At 41.8% G+C, this 27,442-nt stretch overlaps 2 protein-coding genes across 2 annotated transcripts in view; both read left to right on the top strand.

The window, feature by feature from the left end:
- Nucleotides 1–557: 557 nt before the first annotated feature.
- sp6 (Sp6 transcription factor) lies at nt 558–8,264 on the top strand. The gene is made up of 2 exons (XM_084317841.1): nt 558–781; nt 5,344–8,264. Exon 2 carries the CDS (start codon nt 5,452–5,454, stop codon nt 6,370–6,372), a length of 921 nt encoding a protein of 306 aa, XP_084173967.1. The 5' UTR covers nt 558–781; nt 5,344–5,451; the 3' UTR covers nt 6,373–8,264.
- Nucleotides 8,265–14,943: 6,679 nt separating this feature from the next.
- The window catches only part of cwc25 (CWC25 spliceosome associated protein homolog), a 35,198-nt gene continuing 22,699 nt past the window's right edge, over nt 14,944–27,442 (top strand). The window contains exons 1-4 of the mRNA XM_084318604.1: nt 14,944–15,149; nt 15,834–16,006; nt 16,118–16,354; nt 17,058–17,127. Of these exons, the coding sequence (XP_084174730.1) occupies nt 15,132–15,149; nt 15,834–16,006; nt 16,118–16,354; nt 17,058–17,127 (498 nt within the window). The 5' untranslated portion in view covers nt 14,944–15,131. The remainder of the gene's footprint in view (nt 15,150–15,833; nt 16,007–16,117; nt 16,355–17,057; nt 17,128–27,442) is intronic.

Below are 27,442 nucleotides of genomic sequence, written 5' to 3'. Positions count from 1 at the left end.
TGGCCAACAGTCGGGCAGCTCCGAGATGTGCGTGTGTGTGAATATGAAGCAGGCCATTCCTGAAAAAGAGGATACATGCTCAATGAATCTACCCTGGTTAAATAAAGGGGGGAAACTGCAGTTGTATCCCCCCCTCCAGAATTGTAGGCTAAATCTCTCATATATCTATGGTAATCTGCATGGGGGGGGGGGATACCTTGTACTAGCTGTCTTTGTATAAAATAATACAAGCTGATCAAACCATGTGTATCATATATGGCCTAACTCAATGAAAACGTGTCCCAGCTGCAAAGTAAAGTTTGTGTTCACATAGTCTGTCCTAAAATTATAGTCCTAAATCCTAATGGTGGCCATGGCCCATGGCGTTCTTTGGAATTTCGCTGGACGCCGATTCTCCCATTGCCTCTCCTGTTGTCTCTAGTTAGCAGCAGCTTCCTCACCTCCTGCCGAGGGCGCATCTTCAAAGGGGAGACAGACAGACACCAGAGAGGGCGGAGCTTTGAAGAAGTAAAGATACATAGCCTATCATCAACTGTGTCACCGCTGAGTGTAGAGTTTACCTGTGCGCGAAAACGTTATCGCTTCGCTTGGACCGTTTTAGATGGAGAAAATCACGTGAATATGAGGACAATATTTTTCTATCTGTTTACAAAGGGAAGAAGAAGTAGTAGAAGTGAACTAAACCACTGCAAGTGTTTTTCTAGCGAGTTAGATTTATTCTTAACAAGATTGCCTAATAACTACAGCACGCAGATGTTTTCGCAGCCAAAGGGACAAACAGGTAACCATGCACGTACAATGTATTTTTTAGGACTATGTTGATTTATTGGCACTACGTTGACTATGTTGTTGTCTTGTTGTAGCCTACACGTTAGACTTGACGCGATATATCAATTGAATTACGAATGGCAAAAGCGATCATAGGCGCATCCTCGTTTCCGTTTATTTTCTTGTGCGGGAAAAGAAAGAGGCAGGTCTGTCACACAGTGACCCACCTAAAGGAAAGCTAAGAGAAATGTATTCCTTTTTATTTCAATTTACACATAGCCTAATTTAAGTCTATTCAACAAAACCTGCCAAAAGTTGTCTTTTGTTAATTATTTTTTAATTTTGTAAGCCTTTATTGATGTCAATAGTCTATATTGATTACTTACATTGGTCGCTGTGTAGCTTTAATGAATAAAACACGTGTTGAATATATTTGGCCGTGACATATAGGTCTATTCAGATAAAAAAAAAAAAAAGATATTAGCCATCAAAGTGGAAATGGGGTTTGTCTGACAGGTTTCATAATTGTTACAGACTTTGAATGGACCTATAGTTTGTATTTGTTTGTTGTTTTTGGTGTTGGCTATACCTTTGATAACACAAAGGGGCAAGTATGGCTGACAATTTATTTTATTCAGAGAAATAAAATATGTCAATTATGAATGATGATCATTATGAATTGAAAATGGGGGACCCTGTAAACAAGACGAAAGTCTTTCTCTGGTCTGCATTCCCTTAACAATTGTGTGTATTGAGCCGTACTGTATTGTACCCATTCTACAATCTGTTAATAACGTTTTCTATCATTCAATCAATCAATCAATCAATATAAAGAGGCAGAATAGACCATAACATGGAGAATCAAAATTATTAAAGGACATCATCTACTATATATAACCTATAGCCTATACCCCCCCCCCCCTTTTTTTTTTTTTTTTTTTTTTTTTTTTTATAAAATAAAATATATGATATATTATTGAGAATCTATAGTATTATTATTATACACCAGATTCTGTTGCAGGGCAGTTTGTGTTCCCATACTATTCTCACTAGAGTAGATGAAGGGGAAAATGACCTTGAAGACGGTATTCAAACTACATTTGGAGTTAAAGAAAATGAAGAAATGACATGCTAAATAAACAAAAAGGAATTTCAAAGTGCAAAGGCGATACAATATCAATAGTACATTGGTCAGCATGAATATATTGTTTGATGGCGATAAGTCAACATTGCAAATTATATCTACATTGCAAATGATCTACATTGCAAATAGGCCTATATGTCACATTATGTACAGTTTGACTGGCCGTATCTTTTTAATAGTCTTTTGTTGATTTTTATCTAGTTTTAGCTCCATTTATGTTTTTTTTACTAGTTTTAGCCCTTCTTATTTTATGTTCATTACTCTTTTACTAGTTTTAGCCCTTCACATTCCATGTTCTTTTGACTCCTTCCTAGTTTTAGTCTTGCTTATTTTCTATTTTTATTTTTTACTCTCTTGCTAGCTTTTATGTTCTTTTACACTGTATCGCTTTGAGATTTGTTCCACAATTATAAAGCGCCTCTACAAATCAAATATATTATTATTATTATTTATACACTGTCTGCTGAAACCGGCATCCTTACAAAGAAACAAACAAGCACCATTACTGTTAAAGGATATGACTTGTTTTCCATGTTCTTGGGTTCTTGGGCAGTAAAAGAAATAGGCGGTCAATCTCTATGCCAGCATGTGTCTTTATTATGACACTGGAGAGTCAAGACAGACACAACTCCACACAGCAGCACACAGTGGCAGGTCTCAAAAAGGTTGAAATCAGATACATCTTTTTGTAAGATTTACATCTCTTGTTATTCTCTTTATTTTGGTTGACAGGAGACATGGGTCATAAATCATAGGTATCGTCTCAAGGCTATCGGAATGCAGAACTATGCATCTACAGTATGAAACTATGAAAACTATGACGTTGAATTTGCTTCAGGGAATGCACGTTATGCAATGATGTACAAACCACTCACTCGCTGACACTGTTAACGAACATGCAGTTGTCTTCCATGTAAACTATCATCGCATCACTGGGACCTTCTCATAATATTTCAAAATGAACTATCCATCTCAAGCCAATTGCTTGTCCCCTCGGTTGAACAACACAGCTGAGATCAGATCCTGTTGTAAGGTGTAGTGGAAGTACCATGTTACAATTTATCATTCGGGTATACAAATGTTGAAAGGCTCTCAGGGTTTTTAAACAATGGCTTGGGACAGGGACCCAGAGGCGGGCCGCAGTAAGATACAACCGCGTCCCCAAATTATTCTGTATTCTGGAAAAACCCTATATGTCAAAGTTGATGTATGTTATGGTGCCAATGATTTCTGTGGATCCTGCGACGCAAAATTGTCTGACTAAAACACTGAAAGCCGGTAGTCTTAAGAGTTTCCTTTTTTATTTATTATTTATCTATTTATTAGCTAAATAATAAATCCCAAGGAAGAAAAAAAGGAAACTCATTGGACACTGTATCTGGGCTTATACTTATACATGCGCTTTGCCAATTCTTTCTTTCACAGGTCGAGTCAAATTAATGTAGGAAAGTCATCCTTTCATATGCTATACCCCCCCCCCCTCTCTTTCTGCCTCTCTTCGCTGTAGCAGACTTGTAAACTAGGGGCTGTGTTGGGTCTTGGTCGGGCAGGTTTTATGACCAGAGCACTGTCGTCGTTCTGTACCCTCCTCCTCCTCCTCCTCCTCCTCCTCCTCCTCCTCCTCCTCCTCCGCCTCCTCTCTGGCTGCCCTGGGGCCCTATGCCAGCTGTTTCCCCTCGGAGCTCGCAGAGCTACCAGCACTTTTGTGAATGGAGGAGGATGCCGCTCTCTTTGTTTGTTTACGGTTGTGTCAGAGAGTGGAGGAGAGCGAGAACAAGGGACGGCTCCACCGTGCATCTGACTTACATTCCCCAAAAATTACAGAGCAGAGGGAGAGGCTCGGGGGCAACATGAAATAAATCAGCTTGACCTTTAACACCAGACCTTTCATTAGGGAATTCCAAACTAATTGCTTTACGATTTCATTATAACTAGAAAACATCTCTTGGATCTCATGGATTTAAGTGAGCCCTTGAGAAGTAATCATATTGATGTTGGTTTGGGCCATTATTGACCTAACAAATTGAGATCACCGGAGGGGAGTCGTTGAATGTCTAGCTTGACACCTCCTCTGTGCCGTTGAACCCTTTACCTGCTCAGCCTCTGGCTCGGATGGATCTAGATATGGGAAGGGATGCCAGTCCTCCCTGGAAGCTACAGTATAGACCCCTGTAGGGTGACTTTACGTTTGTTTGGCCCCTCAGATATCATATCACACCCAGTGATCTGCAAGACCAGATACTAACCTCTGAAGTTTCAGACTGCTTTACTATTTCCTGCAGTAAAGATAATTGTAGATGTTTGGGGAGGGGGTGGGGACATTGGGGTTGGAAGGCAACAGATTGTTTGGAGCCGGGGCATGTTTGGAGCCGGGGCATGTTTGGAGCCAGCACAAGCCTCCTGTAGGTTGGGCCATAGCTTCTTTTCAAAATCGTCAACTTCTTGAATTTTAACGAGTGTTTCGTCAACTTTGGAAATTCCAAGCCAGCCTCTTGTGGAGGGAGGTGTGCTTATTAATTTTGTTCCGGGGTCCCTTGTGCAGCACCTATAGCAGGAGTGTAGTGGGGACAGGATGCTGGTTATAGGAGCGTGTGCCCATAATTATATAGATAAAGTAATTGTTCTCCTGTTGTTTTTGGACTTCTGTTTCTCAGGCTCCCAAATGCCGTCAGTCTCAGGCTCCTAAATGCCGTCACTCTCCAACTGTTGATGCTTTCTGCCGCCAGGGTGTAAGAGGCGGGGTGTTTTACGGGGCTCTTTCTGTAACCTGCCCAGAGGGATGTTGTTGTAAATCATGATTCATAAAAAAAACAGGTTCTTCTGTCTGCCAGACTTCATCTCTGCAAACCCCAGAGACGTACAAATAGACTTTGGCCTGCAGCCATACCTCCCTGGATCTTCTTCCTTTACCACCTTCTTCTCCTGTCAACACTCCCCCCTCGCTCCTCCCCCCATCTCACTATATTTATCTCCCTCCCCCTCTGCTTCTGCACCGGGCCGACGATGTTGTTTTCTTAGCTCTAGTCTTCTGACTGTCCTCCATGGGAAGTACCTGGCAGCGGATGCATGTCACAGGTTTCTGCCCGGACACGTCTCTCTCTCTCCTCTCCCGCTCCCTCTCTTCTGTCTCTGCGGCCATGCAGCGTGAGAATTGTGGTATCCATGGCAACGGGAGAGGTGTGTCGGGGCGGCGGGGAGTGCGGTATTGAACATGTGGTTAGTTGGATGATTTGGGCCGAGGTGTTTACACATTTCGCATGCGTAAAGGTTTAGATTTACTATATATAATATATATATATATATAATCTCTCAAAGACATCTCGCGTTGATGTGGTTTAAATGTGTTGCTAGGTTACTTTAGGCCTACTGAGGGCAGATGAGACAGCATAATGGATTTTGTAACAATGTATCTTTTTGCTTTTTGTTTGCAGGTTTTTCAGTACATTCCCACCAAACCATGTGGTAGACGTCTCAGCTTCACCCAGTAGACCAACACCACCGCCCTGACCTTCGACCTCGCACCCGCGACAGCCGGTGTCATGGCCCACCCTTATGAGCCCTGGCTACGGACGGCAACCCCTGGAAGCAGCTCAGACGACATGAACATCCCCTCCTGGTGGGACCTCCACACCGGGCCCGGGAGCTGGATGGACCTGCAGGCGGGACAAGGCGTGGGGTTGCCTGCAGTGGGTGCAGGCAGCTCCATGGGATTGCAGGCATCTTTGGGGCCGTACGGCTCCGAACCGCAGCTGTGCACTTTGCCTCCGGCTCAACTCGGCCCGGCCTCCCACTCCGCTCACCTGTTCTCCCAGGATGGGTTCAAGATGGAGCCGATGTCTTCTGAGCTACTGCAGCCAGAGGCGTTCTCCCTGGAAGAGCCGCAGGAGAACACGGCCTCCATCCGACCTAAGCCCCAACGACGCTCCTCCTCCAGGGGTGCCGGCCAGGCTGTGTGCCGCTGCCCTAACTGCGTCCACGCCGAGCAGCTGGGTCAGAGCACCGACGACAGCAGGAGGAAGCACATGCACAACTGCCACATCCCCGGTTGTGGCAAAGCCTACGCCAAGACCTCCCACCTGAAGGCCCACCTACGGTGGCACAGCGGGGACCGGCCGTTCGTGTGCAACTGGCTGTTCTGCGGCAAACGTTTCACCCGCTCCGACGAACTGCAGCGCCATCTGCAGACGCACACCGGCGCCAAGAAGTTCAGCTGTGCCCTGTGCCCCCGCGTCTTCATGCGCAACGACCACCTGGCCAAGCACATGCGCACTCACGAGTCCCCGCCGGGACACGGGGAGGAGAGGGTGAACGGAGAGGGAAGGATGGAGAAAGGTTTTGATACGCCCACACCTGCTCTGTCATCCTCCCAGGTGTCCGCAGCTGACGCCACAGAGCCTTCTCTTAAGCTGAAATGTGAGTCAGACCAATCACTCTCCAGTGTAACAGGACAGTCTGGCTAATCGCGTTACTTCAAGAAGAGATTATTTTGTTGGTGTTTTTTTTTTTTTTTGGTTTGTTAAGATTGCAGGCTGTTGGTCTTCTCACTCATAGGCACGCCATAGGTTTAATATAGGATAGAACTCGAGCCTAAGTTTGGAATAAATCTAGATATTTCCTAGATAAGAATCTTGGACTGAACAGAAAACATCTCTCTGCTGGCTTGTAGATTTACCACATGGAGCAGCACACAGATCAAGACGCATAGACAGAGTAGTGCTAAAAGTAAAGAAATCTGCAACGACTTGACTATTATAGCAAAGAGAGACGAATACCATGAGGCATCTACTCTGAAGTGAAGTCATGTGAATGAGGACTTTCTCATGCATTTGAGAGGTAGCTTAGAAGGCAACCAAGATAGAGCTACAGCTCGCTGCTAGGACTTCTGTCGCTGCTAGTGCTACTATACTACCAGTAGATATCCAAAGAGACCTGGAATGAGCTAATTTGAAGGTGGCTTAAATAATGTGTTTACAATGAAACCAAGTAACTAAATCTGTTACTTGAAAACTTGGAGATATAGATCCTCCAACTGCCGGATCTAATTTGCCTCGTCAGCGGAATCTTCTTCAAGGTCTATGTGACCATGGAGTAATAACACAAGGAGGATTCTTCTTTTTGTCTGGAGCAATAACACAAGGAGGTTCACCATTTCTCCTTTCCAACAACTCTTACCTTGATGTGTAGCCTACTGTACATGTTGTAACAAGACACTGGAAAATGATACAACATTTGTATTTTTTCTTTTAATGGTATATCAGACATTATGTATAATTTATATCACAGACTTAATGTGGTATATTGGTGCAGTTAAAATAGCTAACAGTAAGTCCAATGCTGAGCTATGGCAGTAAGCGTGCTGCCATGCCCAGTGATGTCGTTGTTATTTTTTAAATATTTGAATTTAATTTTAATGCTGAACACATAATTCAGCTGTAACCATTTTGAGTTACATTTATGCTATATTTGACTGACTGAAGCATTATATATGTTCAGACTTGGCAATATCTTGATTTTGCAAGGAGATGTTAATAACGTGATATTTTAGGCCTATGCCTATATATCATCTATGGATATGTTTATAACTATATGGATATGTTTATATCCTTTTATGTCAAATCAACAATAAGTAAAAAATTACTAGTAATAGTCAGTTCTGAATACTGTATGAACCACTGTTTGGTTAAAAGGAAACCAAGTTCTCCCTTGATCCACTATCAGAAAAAATCTAGTCGTACAAAATATATTTTTGGAATGCAATATAAATGTCCTGCTTCCCTAAGATTGAACATGTAAGCAAATATTGTGCTCTTGCATTATGAGCTACAACATAAAAAGCACATAAGATTAAGAAATATTGATTATCACTAAACATGCAGGATAACAGTAATTGTGTTTTTTTGTTTTTGTTTTGGATGGCTAACCATATTCACAAATACAATAAATAGTACTTAGGTAGTTCTGTAGCAAGCAATACAAGCATTTTGCAGTTTTAAACACTATTAGGATGTATACTGAATGATCACAGATTATAGGCTGAGATTTTGGTTTAATATGTTAGGGAGCTTACATTATTGTAGGCTGATAATTTCTTTATTTATGTATAGAATTAAAGGAATGGGAGGCAGTTATTATGTATTAGTCAATCATTTTGTATTGACAATTTATTATTTCTATTGTTGGTTGTTGTCATTACTATAAATTGGCTTAATAAAATGTTTTACGTTAGTCAGTAGGACCCAATTGAAAACTGTTAAATGTTTTTCAGTGGTATAATGTTTTAGCTGTAGAAAGTGTTATAAAATCATTTAAAAACATTTAATAATTTAAGTAATGTGTAGTTGCTTGCATTGTAATCTAGAAATGTTTTTTGTGAAATAAATATAAATATTTAATGTCTGTTTCAAAGCTTGATTTTATAATACAATGCTAGATGCTGGGTCATTGATTGCAAATTCGTTTTGCATCATTTAGTTCACTCACTCTTTCTCTCCCTCACACACACACACACACGGTTCGGGGGTGACAGTGGCTCAGGAAGTAGAGTGGTCGTCTGGTAATCAGAAGGTTTCAAGGTTTGAAGGTCCGGCAGTGTGTTGAAGTGTCCTTGAGCAAGACACGTAACCCCCTAACTGCTCCCGATGAGCATGCAGGTTGGCACCTTGCATGGTTGCCTCCGTCGTCAGTGTGTGAAGGGTGAAGGTGAGGCTTACATTTTAAAGCGCTTTGGATAAAAGCGCTATATAAATGCAGTCCATTTACACACACACACACACTCACGTGTTCACAAAACAAAAAAGGATTTAAAATGAATGCACGTGTGCAGCAAAGAGTTCTAATATAAAGTGTGTAGGTGAGGTAGCATTTAATAATAGATTTATGTTATATAGTGCCTTACATAAAGTATCTCAAAGCGCTTTACATACATTACATCAGGGCCGGACTGGGGAAATAATTCATACCGGGAGATATAACGCGAAATATAGCCCCAATCAGGCCACTTTTTAAGTGGGGGGTCTGGGGGTCCCCCACCCGGAAGTTTTTAGTTACAAAGACTTAATTTCCTGCATTCTGGTGAATTTTAGTGCATGTGAATCACAAACTAATGAGCCAACAATTGCTTAGTACAATGTACTGTTATTAACCTCAAATAAAACTGTTGTGGCACTAGCAATGGTACTCTCTCCACCTTCAAAAAGAAAAAAGCAAGAGCACAACATATTTTTCTATTTACTATTATAATACAGTTAACCACTCTCTCCACCTATTCAAACAAGGCAAGAGCACAATACCATATTCACTTTACTGATGCACTACCCATCAACAGTTAAAATAGCCCTTTACACAAACATTAAATAACAGACCTTTCATTACAATACTATAATAACAGTAGCCACTGCCAGCACACGCATGCATGCACAACGAAGACAGAAGATTGCGTTGTCTCAATCATTTTAACTATAAAATGAGCTCAAAGTATGAGCTCACTGACTGAAATTTCCAACAAAAAGCATCAATTGTCAAATAATATTGATCACATTAGACTAGATGTTTTTGAGGAAATTAGAAAGGGAACAACAACTTAACCCTTGTGTCTGATCAGATTCTTATTTTTTTGATAACTTTGCAGTGATTATGTTTGTAGCCAATGTGGCAAAAGTGTGTAATCTTTGAATTATCTTGAATTATTTTGACTCTCTCTTTCATAAATTGTTTATTCAACTTCAGCCCCAATCATAACCACCACATATTGTTTTTTGTAATGTCAGATTTAACAACTCCTTTTGGGAGTGTGCCATCTGCCATTCCATTCGCCGCCTCCACGGTCAATCAGTTGTATCGCCTGGTCCCGCCTCCACCAATCACAAGCGGCAGCACGGCTCCATTGTGTGTGTGTGTCCGCGTGAGGGAGAGAGAGTCAGATAGTTCTCCAACTCTATAGCAGACAGTGAAATCCTGGTTGTTCCCCACCCACCTGGTTATCTAAAAACGATCGCGCCGCACCGCCGCCACAACTAGAAACAATGGCCTATAATAAAAAAAAAAAAATTGCAGGCCAGGCCACCGGGAAAACTCCCGGTGCTCCCGATGGCCAGTCCGGGCCTGCATTACATTATGGTATATGGACAAACACAGTATGGACTTTCACAATGACAACATGGTGGAGATACTACAGAGAAAGGGAGACAGCTTAGAGACTAAACAGAGAGACAATTTAAATAAGTAATAATACTAAAATATAGGTGTGTACAGAAGTGAAGATGTAAGTGATGCAGGGGTTGGAGGGTCAGGAGTGAGGGTATGTGAGGTTGAACAGGTGGGTTTTGAGGTGGGACTTAAATGTTTCTACGGATAGGACTTCTTTGATGTGTGATGGGAGTTGATTCAAGAGTATGGCATTTGATGGGCCTACGGTACATGATGATGTGAAACCAGTGATGAAGGAAGTACACCACCAGAGGGTATACAGCAGAGGGTAGTACACCATGGAGTACAGCAGAGGGTAGTACACCAGAGGGTAGTACACCAGAGGGTAGTACAGCAGAGGGTAGTACAGCAGAGGGTACCTTTTTATTTGTCAAATAAATTTTGCCATGCACCATAGAAAAACCCTGATAGAGATAGTACCTGGTTAAAAATGCTAATTATTGGGAGCATTCGGTCTAATTATGTTAAATGGGCTGGTGGTCCACTTAGAATGGCTTCTTCCTACAACTTACTGCAATAATTTTTTACGCACACACAAACAAACAAACAAACAAACAAACAAACAAACAAACAAACAATGACTTTTCTATGATTACTCCATGACATGATAAGTCTTAAATAATTGTGTTTAATGTCCCAGCTAGCTGCACCTATCATTCCACTTGTGTATTCAGGAAACCTGTTGTGCTATTATTCTTTCAAAGGCAACAAGATGTAACAGCAGCCAAGCTTGACATTACAATACAACATTGTATCTGTAAAACAAAACAAAGTTTCTAGATTTTTCTTAAAACCATGAGTAACTGAAAAGAGGGGAAAAGGGATCACATTCTACCAGACCAAGTCCTTGCCTCTTACCTTAACTCTGGTCCTGGAGGCTCCAGTCGTTAGCCCCAAGCCATCTCTCCCTCAGGTTAATGCTGCATGCCAGTTTTAACTTCTTGGAACAGATCTTCAGGATGCCCAAATGGGCCAGGGAAAATGCTAAATGGGTTAAGGTTAAACACAACACAATACAAACAAAGAGATCAATAAATCACACATGGCAATACATGGAGTGTGATTAATCATTTTGTAAGTAAACATTTAAATCAGTGGCAATCTAGAGGATTTATTATTATTATCATCATCATTATTACATCAGAAAAGTAACTTGATATACAACTTACATTAAATCCCTATTATAAACTTGAGGGCTGAAAACACATTAGACCCAACAATGGTCTCATTCACCAACAGACTTACGACAAAAAGGGCTTTCTCTTAGGGCCATTTGAGACATTTTCGGGCAAGACATGAATATAGAGAATATATTATAATATAATATTAATTATATATGTTTTATTGGGACGGTTGGTGAATCCCAAAATCGGCCCGAAAAGGTCTCAAATGGCCCTAAGAGAAAGCCCTTTTTGTCGTAAGTCCTTGGTGAAGTCCTTGGTGAATGAAGTACCTGGAACAAAACTTTAGCAACTTAGCAAGGCTTATGGACAGATATGATTAAACTGCAGAATTAGAGGTAGACAGGTAGACCTTGGTGATGTGAGTCAAATTAGATTTGATTCGATTCAATTCAAATGCATTGTGATCGTACAGCACAAATACAGTACAACAAAAATAAGTTGGCATCTATACAGAGTGCAAGTTAACAGTAGAAGCCATTCCAGAAGGACTGAGGCATCAGATGAGAGACTTGGTTTATCAACAGTTTAACATGTAGTTCATCATTAGTTCCTGGATACTTAATAGTTATTATTGTGCCCCTTGAAGTAAAGTTGTTAACTATATATCTGTCTATATACTAATAACTTTATTTATATAGCACCTTTCATACGTGGATTGCAGCTCAAAATGCTTCATAGCAAATAGCATAAAATTTGCATACAGTTGACAGAATAAAAGCAATGCATAAAGGGCAGACATAAGAATAGGTATAAAAGACAATAAAAGTAGTGCAATATAGAAAGTACAGACATAAAAATAGGCATAAAATAAGTACAATAAGTACAGTGTTGCTTGAAAGAAAGCATGCGAGCAACATTGCACTTGTAAAATTCAGCCAGTCCCCCAAGAGTATTTGTTTCGAGAACTATACTGGAATGCAAGCACATGGTACACATATAGTAGTATAATAGTAGTTATGTTGCAGTCATGATCAAATGCACAGGGAGTCCAACAAAGGGATCCCAATGGACTCTTCCACATATTACACACTGAATGCACCTAGGAGCACCTTTGGGTGCTAAATGTGCTAAATGTGAATCCCTAATTCACTGTACTCTCTCTCCTACACTGCCTAAACAGATCGGACCATGAACCTATTTATTATCATGCTATTTAATTGCTATCCAATAGAACTACAGCACAAATACAGTACAACGAAAAGAAGTTTGACATCCAACCAGAGTGCAAATGTAACACTAAAGTGCAATAGTAATATACAATGCACAGGTAATTAAACTGGGTACAACATATATAAATGAGTACTACTGAGTATAGTGCTAATCAGATGTGTACAGAGTTGTAGTATTAATAGGTGCAGAGATACAGGTATAAAGACACCTGGCCAGCAGCGTAACTAGTAAGAGTAGGTAAGACTATAGGATAGGTGCTATTTATTATTAACTGAACAGTGTACCAGAAGTATGTTCTTGCTTTTTATTTATTTATTGATAAAGTCAAATGATAATAGTCTAAAAGCCTCCTATTATCAAATGTCCTTATTGGTTATTTCATACAGTAACTAATAGTTGAATGAAGTGTGACAGGAGCATGACAACTGAGTGACACATAGCTCTCTCTCTCTCTCTCTCTCTCTCTCTCTAAACGTTATAGGGTGTATAGGGTGTATACGGTCGCCAGTTTCGAATTGCAGCCTCCCGTAGGTGCTCTTTAAGAGCGGTTTTGAATGTGGGCAGGGATTCACATTCCTTTACAGCTTTGGGTAGGGCGTTCCACATTGTTGTGGCATAATTGCGAAACGTGTTTAGTCCCTTGTTTGAGCCGAATCTGGGTTTAACATGATTTGTTGAGCTTCCTCTGGTGTAGTGGTTGTGGTATTCACTGACCTTTGGGAAGTATTTTGACATGTACATGGGCACCCCGGTCGTATAGTGTATCTTGTAGACCAGGCCCATTGCAAGTTGCTGCATATGATATATGTCACAAATGTGTACTATAGGAAGTTCCAAGTCAGCCAGAAGATCCTTAAGAACTTCTACTCATGTACAATAGAGAGCATCTTGACCGGCAACATCACCTCCTGGTTTGGGAATAGCACTGCAAAAGACCGAAGCAGACTACAAAGAGTGACACGTGCAGCCGAACGCACAATTGGAGGGGGGCTCCCCACCCTCCAGAACATTTACTACAAGCGTTGCAAGGGCAAGGCTAAGAGAATCATTAAAGACTCCAGTCACCCGAACAACTGCCTCTTTGAACTGCTGCGGTCAGGCAAGCGATACCGGAGTCTCAAGGCGAGCACAGAAAGACTCAGAAGTAGCTTCTATCCCCAGGCCATCAGGCTGCTAAACGAACAATGAATGAACACTACACAACAACAACCACCAAACGCACATAGCACACACATCCACACGCACACACTCACTTTAAACAAACACACTGTAGCACCCACTCCACACACTTTATAGCACACACCCACTTTAAACAAACACACTGTAGCACCCACTCCCCACACTTTATATTTATGGATGAAGGATTGCACTACAACTCGTACACCTTACTGTAAATTGTACCTAAAATTGTACCTCATCCCATTTCTGCTTTGCACTAGATAGTACTGTACATTAGTACACTGCATAGTATTGTGTATTGTATATTATATGGTAACTCAGAACATTGTACATATGTCTATACCGAACACTGTGACCTCATTTTCTTCTTCTAAATTCATGCTATATTATGTTATTATGTTATTTGATACTATCTTGTCTAGCACAGTCTCTGGAGCGAAACAGTAAGAAGCATTTTGTATGAAAGTATTCTGTACTTCTGTATGACAACTATTAAAGAACTTGAACTATATACTGTGTGTATGTCATGTATGTCCCTATGCCATAAATGTCATGATGTCACGTATGTTATGTCACAAATGTCACTATGAATTGAAAATGGGGGACCCTGATGTAAACAAGACAAACGTCTTTCTCTGGTCTGCACTCCTTAACAATTGTATGTATTAAGCCGTACTGTATTGTACCCATTCTGCAATCTGTTAAATAAAGTTTTCATTAATTCATTCATTCTGTGTATAAGTGTGCAATTGTATTGCTGAGAGACGGATGCAAAAATTAGGGAACTATTGGAAATACTTTAATAAAGTAAAAGCGCTGTAATCGTTGAAGTACAGTAGGCTAATTTCACTCCAGTATGGTTTGGATTGGAACGCTCCAGTTCTATGGAACGCCCCCATACGCGTGATTACATGTGCACGCCGCATTTCTCGGAGACGCTCTCTGATTGGCCACTGACGCGTTTGCCCAATCCGTGACGAGCTGTGTCTTTTCCCATTTCCTCGTCGAACAGCCTGCAAACTACCTGGCGTTCTATCGCCATGCTCTAAGACAAACTCTAACCTTAACCAACTTCGAAAGAGTGCCTAAGCTTAACCGTCGAAAGAACTTGCCGTCACGCTCTAAGACAAACTCTAACCTTAACCAACTTCGAAGAGTGCCTAAACTTAACCAGTGTAGAAACAGGCGTCGGCCAATCAGAGAGCGTCTCCGAGAAATGCGGCGTGCATATGTAATCACGCCCCCCATACGTAATGACCGGAAATGAATCATAGCTAACAGGAAATAAAGACACAGAGGTTCGCTTCTAGCTAACGTTAGCTAGCTAAGTTACGTGCCCGTCTCCGTATTTCAGCTACTTTTATGTTGTTCCCCATAGTGTAGTGTAATTAATTGGACTAGTATAGTCATATATTCCACTCAAAGGACAGTTTTGTTCATAAAAGTTAATTTTTTTGGACTAAAACGACAAGGTTGCCAAGATGGGAGGCGGTGACCTCGTAAGTATCAGCTCATTTAGCTAACGTTATGCTAACAACACTTAGCCGTCTGCATCGGATGAAGTGATTGATTGATTGAAAACTTTATTAACAGATTGCAGAATGGGTACAATACAGTACAGCTCAATACATACAATTGTTATGGGGATGCAGACCAGATAAATACTGTCGTCTTGTTTACATCAGGGTCCCCCGTTTTCAATTAATCATAAACGGATGAAGTGCCTAGTTTAAAGCCCCAGTCTGTATGTATTTGACCATATCAATGTGGGGTATATTCACATACACCATGACGAGTTTTCATGGAAAACACACTACCTGCAACTTTCTTTTCAACTCATTGTAAATCGGATTATATATCTGTTTTACCAAGGTGTTTACAAACATTACCAACGTAAACTAAACTTTTACAGTTTTTAATACAATACATGCAATTTAAAAACTCAAAGTAAACTCATATTCACTGTTGTCGTGTGTTAGTCTTTCTATCGATTGCCCAACTAGTGGTGGTGGGGGCTACCCATTTGTTTACGTCTGGATCACTGATTAAGCTTTATTTCTAAAGCACAATTCATTCACAAGTTGCAACGCAACACAAAAAAAATGAAGCATACAAGACTGTAAGATAACTAAAAACAACATTATATCATCATGACATGGTGCTTTTTCCTCATTGTCTGACAGAACTTGAAGAAGAGCTGGCATCCCCAGACTATGAAAAACATTGAACGCGTCTGGAAGGCTGAACAGAAACACGAGGCTGAGAGGAAGAAGATCGAGGAGCTCCAGAAAGAGCTGAGAGAAGAACGAGCGAGAGAAGAAATAACTCGATTTGCGCAGGAATCGGGCGCTCTGAAGTATGTTATCATTAACAATATCCATGCTTCCTGCCCTTGTCAGTGGTGTCTTATAGAAACAAGTTGATTGCCAGTCATGTGTTCTAATTGGTTGATTTTGTACGGCGACAGGAAGAAAGATGACCGCTTGGACTGGATGTACCAGGGCCCAGGTGGACAGGTGTCCAGGGATGAGTACCTGCTGGGACGTCCCATCGACAAGCAGATCACTGATCAGTATGAGGAGCCCGAGTGTGGTCCGTCCACCCAAACTGGCCTCCTGCCTGGATCCATCTTTAACCCCACTACCCCTGCCTCCAACCTGGACTTGGCTGCCAAGATTAGGGAAGACCCCTTGTTTGAAATCAGGTCAGGTCTAATGTCTCTGGTGTTCTTCTTTCTCGTGGCTATGTCACACTGACATTTTCCAAATGTCCTCCTTGCATGCTGGGGTTAAAAAGTGCGTTGTACACGCTATGATGCTACCTACCTGGAGTTCAGCCAATCACAGGCACTGTTCAACAGCTGAAATCATCTAAGGTGTTCTGACATTGGTTGTGCTGTGTCAGCAGGGTATCTGCAGGGTATTAAAAAGTACTGCATTCATAATCCTCAATTCAAGGCCATAAAAGGTATTAAAAAGCACAGGTATTACATTTTTGGGGGGGCAGCCCAGCTGTCGGGAGATGAAATATTATTAAATATGTGAATTGTCTTTGTATTCAAGTCGTGCTACTATGGTCATGAAATTGGTATTAAATGTTGCTCTAAGTGGTATTAAAAGGTTTTAGAAATCTTAAATTTAACTAGTTTAAACCTGCAGATACCCTGGTCAGGAAGTCAGGCAAGTGTCAACGTTGAACAAAGATGAACTTTTGACCTACTAGCAAATAAAGAGAAATACATTTGTGACTGCGACCGGACTTCAATCGCATGCTTTTCTATTCACAGAAGTTGAACGTGAAGAAAATGGTGCTACGCTGTGATCTATCCGCTTTCCCAACTAATCATTTTAAATTATGTTCTGCGTCTTTACAATTCTTCTTGTTTGTTTTATTTTTTTCCCCTAAAGGAAACGAGAGGAGGAAAAAAAGAGGGAGGTCTTGACCAATCCTGTGAAGATGAAGAAGATCAAAGAAATGGTAAGATAACTGTGTCCGGGCTCCACTGACTCATGTTCTGTTTGCCACAGAGCACAGCGCTGGTTTTTACCTGCTTTGGCGCCTGTGCTCTGTTTGGTGTAGTGGTCCTACCAAGTTGGTCTTGTGCAAAAGGAGTCGTCATGAAAACACAACACTTGCGTAAAAATAGGATTCTGCGCACAGCACACAACACAGCAACAGGTGCTCCATGAACTAGCTATTGTATCATTCATCCATTCTACTGGCAGGGAACCGTTACGGTACTTAGAGCTACTGTGTTACATCACCGACATGGTCAATGAAGCAGCCCTGTAACAAGGGAACAAAATTTACTTTTTGACTTACCAGCCAATGTGGCTGGTAGATAAAAAAAAATACCAGCCAGGCAGATTTTCTTTACCAGCCAAAGATTATAAATAGCTTTTTAGTATATCACCATGTGTTATTATTACTATATACAGGGCTCTACGCTAACGTTTTTCCCATGTCCCAAATTACGAGCACACAAAGAAATTTAGGAGCACAGTGAACATTTTTCAAGTAACAGAGTTTATTAACAAACTATTTATTACATGCATATTATACTGTGCGTGTGCATACTAAGGGGCAAACATCTGTGCAAATAGCACATATCACCAAAATCACACATTGGCCCATGCAAAGGATATCGGTTGTCAAGCTGCTTTTGTATGTTGTAGTAGGGCTGGGCGATATGGCCAAAAACGTTATTGCGATAAAATTATAAAATTATTTTCATATAACTCGATATTGATAATTATCGTCGATATAATGTCTGTCAAGTTTAATTAACTTCTTATGCCCGGCGCCGATGGAAGGGCTATTAATAGGCTTGTTTTGCTGCTGCGAATGTCTCGCGTTGATGTCGTCATCAGTCCGCGCACGTTAGCAGTTAGCTAGAGCAAGCAGTGTATCCCATGACAATGTACTAAATATGACCCTAAAATACTCCGTTTCGCCCCAATACATTGCAACGACGTCCACCGCATACCCCACACTACTCTAACCGTTACCCTCAGAATTCACACCACACACCCACTCGGCACGTAAACTATAAAATAGCGCCGTGCCAGGCCATGTGAGCGGATCGGAGCGTGAGCGGCGCGGGGCGCGGAGGGGGCGGTTTTGACGTGAGCGAGGAGTGGGTTTTAAAATGAGTCGGCGCGACGTCCGGAGCGAGAGTTCTCCTCCGCTCCAATCCACTCCAGGCCGCTCACAGTGGTTTAACACTGTTGATGTAATATATACATGCAGTACAATGCCAAAGCAACAGATGGCGATGTACAAACATGAAGGCCATTTTCAACCAATGAGAAGGGTTCAGGCTTCGTCACTGTAGAGACGCCCACCATAGATATCTATGACGCCCACACTCACTCCTGTTAGAAAAGGTATCGACGCCATTGTTGTTGACGTTAGCTTACATGCTAACGTTAATGGCAGCGACCATAGCATTGTGGCTCGGCTAGCCTATCATCGCTTAATAGAACTAGTGAATGGATAAACAACGTTATTTAACATTGCAGAATGGCTACAATTACAATGCGGCTCAATACAAACAATTGTTAAGGGGCCGAGGGGGTGTAGACTGTTGTAGTTTGAGCTCATTTACACCATGCTCCAAAAAAGAAAAAGAAAAACTGCCGAGCGATCTGGCGCGGGGAGCGCTCGATTCAAGGTGAGTGGGGAGCGAGCGGAGAGCGACTTGGGGGCGGGGTCAACATGAGCGATTAGCGGAGCGGACCAAGCTTTAAAGAGCGAAGAGCGGATTTCTCGGCCGCGCCGATCCGCTCACGTGGCCTGCGCCGTGCAAGCTAATTATCCTAGCCAGCCTTGTTTCCAAGCGGTGTATCCCATGACGATGTACTAAATATGACCCTAAAATACTCCGTTTCGCCCCAATACATTGCAACGACGTCCACCGCATACCCCACACTACTCTAACCGTTACCTTCAGAATTCACGCCACACACCCACTCGGCACGTAAACTATAAAATAGCGCCGTGCAAGCTAATTATCCTAGCCAGCCTTGTTTCCAAGCGGTGTATCCCAAGTTCAAGTTCTTTAATAGTTGTCATACAGAAGTACAGAATACTTTCATACAAAATGCTTCTTACTGTTACGCTCCAGAGACTGTGCTAGACAAGATAGTATCAAATAACATAATAACATAATATAGCATGAATTTAGAAGAAGAATGAGGTCACAGTTGTTCGGTATAGACATATGTACAATGTTCTGAGTTACCATATAATATACAATACACAATACTATGCAGTGTACTAATGTACAGTACTATCTAGTGCAAAGCAGAAGTGGGATGAGGTACAATTTTAGGTACAATTTACAGTAAGGTGTACGAGTTGTAGTGCAATCCTTCATCCATAAATATAAAGTGTGGGGAGTGGGTGCTACAGTGTGTTTGTTTAAAGTGGGTGTGTGCTATAAAGTGTGTGTAGTGGGTGCTACAGTGTGTTTGTTTAAAGTGAGTGTGTGCGTGTGGATGTGTGTGCTATGTGTGTTTGGTGGTTGTTGTTGTGTAGTGTTCATTCATTGTTCGTTTAGCAGCCTGATGGCCTGGGGATAGAAGCTACTTCTGAGTCTTTCTGTGCTCGCCTTGAGACTCCTGTGTCGCTTGCCTGACGGCAGCAGTTCAAAGAGGCAGTTGTTCGGGTGGCTCGAGTCCTTAATAATTCTCTTAGCCTTCCCCTTGCAACGCTTGTTGTAAATGTTCTGGAGAGTGGGGAGCCCCCCTCCAATTGTGCGTTCGGCTGAACGTGTCACTCTTTGTAGTCTGCTTTGGTCTTTTGCAGTGCTATTCCCAAACCAGGAGGTGATGTTGCCGGTCAAGATGCTCTCTATTGTACATGAGTAGAAGTTCTTAAGGATCTTCTGGCTGACTTGGAACTTCCTTAGGCGCCTGAGGAAGTAGAGGCGTTGTCGTGCCTTCTTCACCACACTGTTAATGTGTATGGTCCATTTCAAGTCCTCGGATATGTGGGCTCCGAGGTACTTGAAGCTGTTGACTCTCTCAACCGGTGCCCCGTCGATGCTGAGGGGGCTGTAGTCCTTGACCCCCGACCTCCTGAAGTCCACAATCATCTCTTTTGTTTTGCTGACGTTCAGGGAGAGGCTGTTTTCCTGGCACCATCCCGCCAGGACCTTGACCTCTTCCAGGTAGGCCCTCTCGTCGTTGGCAGAGATCAGGCCCACCACCACTGTGTCGTCAGCAAATTTGACGATTGTATTGCTACTCCGCTGAGCCACACAGTCGTGTGTGTACAGGGAGTAGAGGAGGGGACTCAGAACACAGCCCTGGGGGGCCCCTATGTTGAGGGTGATGGATGAGGAGGTGCAGTTGCCTGCTCTCACCACCTGGGGTCTGCCAGTCAGGAAGTCCAAGACCCACTGGCAGAGGTCATAGCCCAAGCCCAGGTCCCTGAGCTTGGCTATGAGTATGGAGGGGACTATGGTATTGAATGCCGAGCTGTAGTCGATGAATAGCATTCTCACATAGTTCCCCTGCCTCTTGTCCAGGTGTGATGCTGCTGTGTGCAGCACATGGGATATGGCGTCCTCCGTGGACCTGTTGGGGCGGTATGCAAATTGCAGGGGGTCCATGTTGATGGCAATGTACTAAATATGACCCTAAAATACTCTGTTCCGCCCCAATACATTGCAACGACGTCCACCGTATACCCCACACTACTATAACCGTGGCCTCAGAATTCACGCCACACACCCACTCGGCACGTAAACTATAAAATAGCGCCGTGCAAGCTAATTATCCTAGCCAGCCTTGTTTACTACTTGAGTCCTACGTCTCCTTCCGCTGTCGGCCATCTCCTTCACTGATTGGTTGTTAGCGCGTGTGTTCATATCCAAGCTTGGAAAATCGATATATCGAAACTTTGCGACCACGTTTCATGTTTATTTCGAGGAAATAATTTATCGCGATAGTTATCGTTATCATTTTATCGCCCAGCCCTATGTTGTAGTGTTGTCACGATACCAACATTTTGACTTTGATACAGATAGGAAAGGTAATGGAATATATTATTAGATGACAGAACATGGACAATTATGTATACAATTATTTAATTCATTATAATTTAAACGCTATTGAATAATAGTTAATTAATACAATTATTCTGTTACAGCTACTGAGCTATATACTATAGCTACTGTCCATCAATATCTTCCTTTTGAATGAAATAGGTTCGGGAGAGAGACACACACTGAGAGAGACACAGAGATTCTCAGCCCCCCTTCCCTCACTATGCCTCTGAGCGTTCCCAGTAGTTAGCGTTAACTTAACAGTACAGGTTAGCTTAGTTGGAGTACTCGGTTAGCAGATAACATTACAGTAGTTAATGTTTTAGCACGACGTGGGTATACAGGACTGGCGAGGATGCAAAGCAGGTTAGACAATTGGAACCGCTGCTTGCAGAGTTTTCGTTGCACATAGAAGCAGACTCCAGATTAGTTGTTACAGAGCTGGCCCACACTGCTCCGTGTCTTGTCATGAAATGACAATTGTGCAGTTGATACGCCCACTACGCAAGACGATTACTCGCACACTGTGCTCCTAAATAATTTTTCAGGTTCGCACAAATCTATTTTTAGGGGAAAATGCGAGCAAAATGCTCGCACTGTATAGCTCTGATATAATACTCTCATATGCTCATATATGGCTCCCAATTTTTTTACACGCCAGAGTGGCCGAGTAGCCTCTGTAATTTACCATGAGTAAATGGTATGCAATTCAAATGCGATTAATTAATTACAAATCCTGTAATTAATTAGATACATTTTTTTAATCGCCTGACAGCACTAGTTTTGTATGTTTGTCCGTTTTCATTTTGACAGCAATTTTAAGATTTTTATGTTTCAGTGGAGGAGTTGGACGCGCCTTCCCAGAAGGAGACTCTTACTGTGGTGCTATACTGGTACTTCAAAAAACAACATAAGGATGTATGGCAGCACTCACTAACTTTGAAAAAAAGGACCGGGACAGTGCCTCAGTTTCACCAATTTATGTTGGCCGTTTCACCCTAGTCGTGTCCTTGTCGGTGAGTAGACATATATAAAGTAGATGACCCACCCACTAGGGATGGGTACCGTTCACATTTGAACCGATACGGTACCGGTACCTGTGAATCGATACCGGTACCCAACGGTACCTTTTTTCGGTACTTTAGTCTCTAAAAATTTAATCTACCTACCTCAGTTGTGGGAAAAAAATCCAAACTTCAAATAACCACACTTTCGATCGTTTTCGGCTTGCCATTGCCCCGACTGCTTTGTTGTTGAAGCAAGTCAAATCCTAGGTAAGCGTGAATCGATACTCGGTAGTACCGACGTGTTTCGTTAAGTACCTTTTTAAAAGTACCGAATTCGGTACCCATCCCTACCACCCACGCTGCTGGCCAATGGAGAAAGATGTTGCCACATGGCAGCCATCTTGCCACAGGCAGCAGCCCACTCATAACATGAATGTCTATGGTGCATGTACTATTGAAATAACCATATCTTGCTAAATTTTCAACCGATTTACAAACAATTTGGTTTATTACAACATTATTAATGTGGCTATGATTCAGGGTGCTTGCACATGTTGAAATTATTTTCATATGAAAGTCCATTATAAGTATGCAGTATGATAACTACATCTCTGACGTTATAACAAACCAAACCGTTTGAAAATCGGTTGGAAATTGAGCAAGCAATGGTGATTTCAATATTACATGCACCATAGACATTCATGTTATGAGTGGGCGTGCTGCCACGATGGCCGCCGGTGAACTATGCTGGAGACTCTGCCATGCACCATCTAGTTATATATATCTATGAGTGCAGTATACGCGTTGGATCAATAAAAGGATTGATTTTTGGAATGGCCATCAGGAATTGGAATAATCCATTTGGATACCATCTGATCTCAGGTAAGGAATCTATTTGATCAGTCTTAGGATAATCAGACCTATTTTCACGGAGATATAAGCTTTTCCCCTATATGTGATATGGCTGTTTGACTGTGCGAGCGATCAGGAACTAAGAGAATCGATTTTCAGCTCGCGGCACCAGCGTGCATACGTACACATATACTATCGATAATCTAGCGTTTATTTGAAAACGATTAATAAATAGGCCGAAAAATGACAACGTTCTAGAATATTACAGTACAGGGCGTTTATCGCGGATTCTTTTTTTCCCCCTTGAAAACGAGGGCTTATTTTTCAAAATGCTATAAAACGGAAATGAACCGATAAAAAAACAATCCGCTTCGACAATGTTGACTGGAAAATGAGTCATTGATAAGCGACGGGCAGATTACACACACAGCCATAATTTAAAACATAGATTAGGCGATATTAATGCTAACATTGAAGTGGATGGTGGGCATTCAAGCACTAAATGTGCACCCCCTGCTGGGCACTGAAAGTGTTAATGCCCTGTTGTTGGCAACGCAGATCTCAGTACTGCACCAGCACTAACGACTAACGTTAGGTAGCTAGCGACATCCTGGCGATGATGTGGGAGTCAAGTGGTAGCAGTATGGGGGGTGGGGGGGGGTACAGGTAGGATAGGTAGTAATACTAATAGAACATAGAACAAAGTCCAAGTAGTAATGATAACAGTAGTAGTAGTGAACAGTAGTGAGCGGCAGTCAATCAGTAATAGTTATGATGGTATACATCAGGGATCAGCAACCTTTTAGACATGGAGTGCCTGTTTGAAATATAGTTGTAACTAGTGTGCCTCAACAATATTCCATGCATCGTAAATATTTTTTCTCATAATCAGGTCTTTTTAACACTTTGATCGCCATGGTTAAATTCATAATTTACCATCCCTCGCCAGCTCTATTTGTCTATGGAGAAGTTCCCCTTCTTTGCAGGGCTATAACTTTTTAAATTGTATTGCTAAATTGACATTATTATGACCCATTCAATGTCTTATATCTATTGTTCAGGGTGTAGCAACGTTATACTTTTTCATTCACATATTCATACTAAAATACGGTCTAAAGTATAAGTATGTTTTTATCGTTTTCTGCAGCTTTCTCCAGAACTTGATTTATAGCCCTAAATGCATTATATTGATGATCAAATACAGTTTGGTAGGAATCTGTGCGAGATAAAAAATGTCAACTGGATGTGCTTCTAGGAGTTACTACTTATCATCTGATGATGGGCGGGGGGTCGTTTATAATTCCGTGGGCAACGTTATATCATTCATCTAGTGTGGGTGATATGATCATCAGAGCAGTTTATATGGAACAAACGCTGAATCTTACCGTAGCTTCCTCGGGCCGTTGGGCGATGAGCGTGGAGCAGAGATATTCCTATTATGGGATGTATAAATACCCGATCCATTTCCAGGTTGTATAATAGTATATACGTCCAAATCATGTTGTTTATCGAGTTATTTGCACCGATCGGTGTTCACTGTGTCAAGATGGAGTCCCTCTAACGATAGCGAGTGCCCGGACGAAATATGGGTGAGCACCACTTCATCCACAGATCACTTCCTGTTGGGCGATCTGCCGATCGGCCACCAGATGGCGCTCTTGAACCGCTAGAGAGTTGAGTGGAGCTCAGCAGTATATCTCAGGTCCCCGGGGGAGAAATATGATTTCGATCACAGATTTTTGAAATATTGATATCAAAGACGTGTTACGGCGTCTTCGGCAGAATGAGCATGGCGGGGAATGACGAGTTTCGGCGTCTCCGGCGATTAAAGTGTTAATGATAATTTTTACATTATTACATCATTATTGTTATTGTTATTATTAACAATATTATTATGATGGTTGTATCAACCCTAAATCTGAGTTGGGGGGGGGGGGGGGATGCAATGCAGACAAACAGCTGCATACAGTGCGACCATTTCACTCACATTTGCCCATTCATTTTTGGACACATCACACACCATCGGTGTGTGTACTGTACGTGTGCTGTCATAGCTCCACCTACAGGCCTAATGGAGAACACCAGGATGTGAATGGAGGGTGAATGTGAGGTATATCGTGTAAATAAGTTTTGATTGATCGCAAGACTACGCTGTAAATTTTTTTTTAAATAAGTTACCAGAACTTAAAAATATTGAGTTCAGTTACTGTGCATTAAGGTTTTCAGTTTTCAATCCATAATAAGTTAACAGAAAAATAAGTACACAACCACATTATTTCAACCTAATAAAACTTTTTTTTTATCCACTTTTTTCTCCCATTTTCTATATATTTTTCTCCCATCCCAATTTCGTATCATCCAATTCAACCCTCCCCTGTCACGAACACTGTTTCTTGCCTCCCACAAGCCGGCTGCAATGTGGACTAAGTCATACATAGCACAAGTCCCCTCCGGTACTTGAGGTAACAGCAGTCGCATCTTTTCACCTGCGTAGCTCGATCTCTCAGTGGCGAGGAGTAACGCGTGGGAGGCTCACGCTGCCCCCGACACTTCCTGATTCTACTGCGCAGGCGCACCAACCGACCTGTAGGAGTCGCTGTCCACAACGCCCGATCCCCACCCATCAGTTTCCCACCCCCTAATACGGCCAATGTGTATTAGTATGAACGACCAGCTAAACTGAAAGCAATGTGGAGCGCTGGGCTCGAACAGGCGAGCCCAGCGTCTCCGCATTCGTGGCGAGCGCCTTGCCCACTACGCCACGTAGCCGCCCTTCAACCTAATAAAACTATGTTTATTGTCATTGTTTTAAGAACACAAGTTGACTTGGTAATACTCACATTTTGAGTAAAAAAAATTGCTTTTAACATGTGCAATGTTCAATGAAATAGAAAAATAAATAATAAAATTTGTTGATTAATCCCACTGGTCACAATGGTGACCGTAATAATGTTTTTGTTATAAGGCTCTGCAAATGTTACTGAATGATGTAGCAATGTATTTCCAGCTCAATTGAAATAATAAACAAATAAAGGGTCTCAATTAAATATGTGGTAGTAAAAAGAACCTGTGGGAGGATTTCAACAAGATAAATGTGACAACAGTGCAAAATATTTCACTATAATATTAAAAAAATATATATATATATATATTTTTTTTTATTATTATTGCTGCCCCCTGTGCCTATAAAAATGCCCCTGCGTGCCTAGGGTTGCCTACCCCTGGTATACATGGTCCAAACGGTAGTAACACACTGCACCAGAGTCTGTGCAGTGTTTATTATTAACACATTGAGTGCCAGCAGGGGCCGCACTATTTATCGCTTGAATGCCAGCCTTTTTGGACTGATTTTCCGATATTTCATGATTTTCACTGAGCTATTTCTATATTCTATATTATGGCTATGTGTCTAATACGCCCGTCGCTTATCAATGACTTGCTTGCAGTCAACATGTACGAAACTGATTGTTTTTTCAGCTGTACATTTCCGTTTTATACCGTTTTGAAAAACTGTTTTTTTTTTTGAAAATTTCCAAAAAAATAAAAGATTCCGTGAAAATAGCTCTTTAGTGGAATACACAAAACACGTTGTCATTTTTCGGCCTATTTATGAATAGTTTTCAAATAAACGCTAGATTATCGATAGTATATGTATAGTATATAGTATAGTATATGCTAGAGAAGCGGGCTGAAAAATCGATTATCTATTTCCTGGTCAGCGCTAACGTCATACACGCACACACACACAGACACGTTGAGATATATGTGAAAAATACATCTGATTACCCCAAGACTGGTAACGTAGATTCCTTACCTCACATCAGATGTTCTGCAAAAAGATTATTTCAATTCCTGATCGCCATTCCAAATATCGATCGCGTTTATTGATCCAACGTTAGGTACTCGAAACACATATTCCACGCTGTTCTGAGGGTCCACAATGAATCCGATCGGCTCGGGTTACATGCCTGAGAAGTAAAATGTGGAACCTGGATTTTTTTTTTCTCATACATTTTCATTGAGTCCAATCCAATGGGTGCATTACCATCCGGGAGACGATAGGGGGCGGTATTTTCTCTGTTCGAGCTCATAGACAGTCCCAATGGTAACGTGAGGCTAGATTGATGAAAAATGAATGGATATCGCTAATAAAAGCAATAGCGATTAAATTACCAGATTTCTCGTCATTGGCACTCAACGCATGGCATGAAATAACGAGATTTCTCGTGGTTGGCACTCAAAATGTTAAGAGTCAGATAGTCCTAAGAGTCGTTAGCTCTCCAGCAATTGGCAGCAGTCCGTGCCCACGGTTGTGGAGCCTGATGGCTACTGGCACGAAAGACCAGTGGTGTGTCGTGGGGGGAGAAGTCTATGGCTGAAT

This window comes from Notolepis coatsorum, assembly GCF_963971535.1.
Source record: "Notolepis coatsorum genome assembly, chromosome: 7".
NCBI lineage: Eukaryota > Metazoa > Chordata > Actinopteri > Aulopiformes > Paralepididae > Notolepis > Notolepis coatsorum.
Note: the sequence above shows the minus strand (reverse complement) of the source record. Positions and strands in the feature narration are given on the sequence as shown.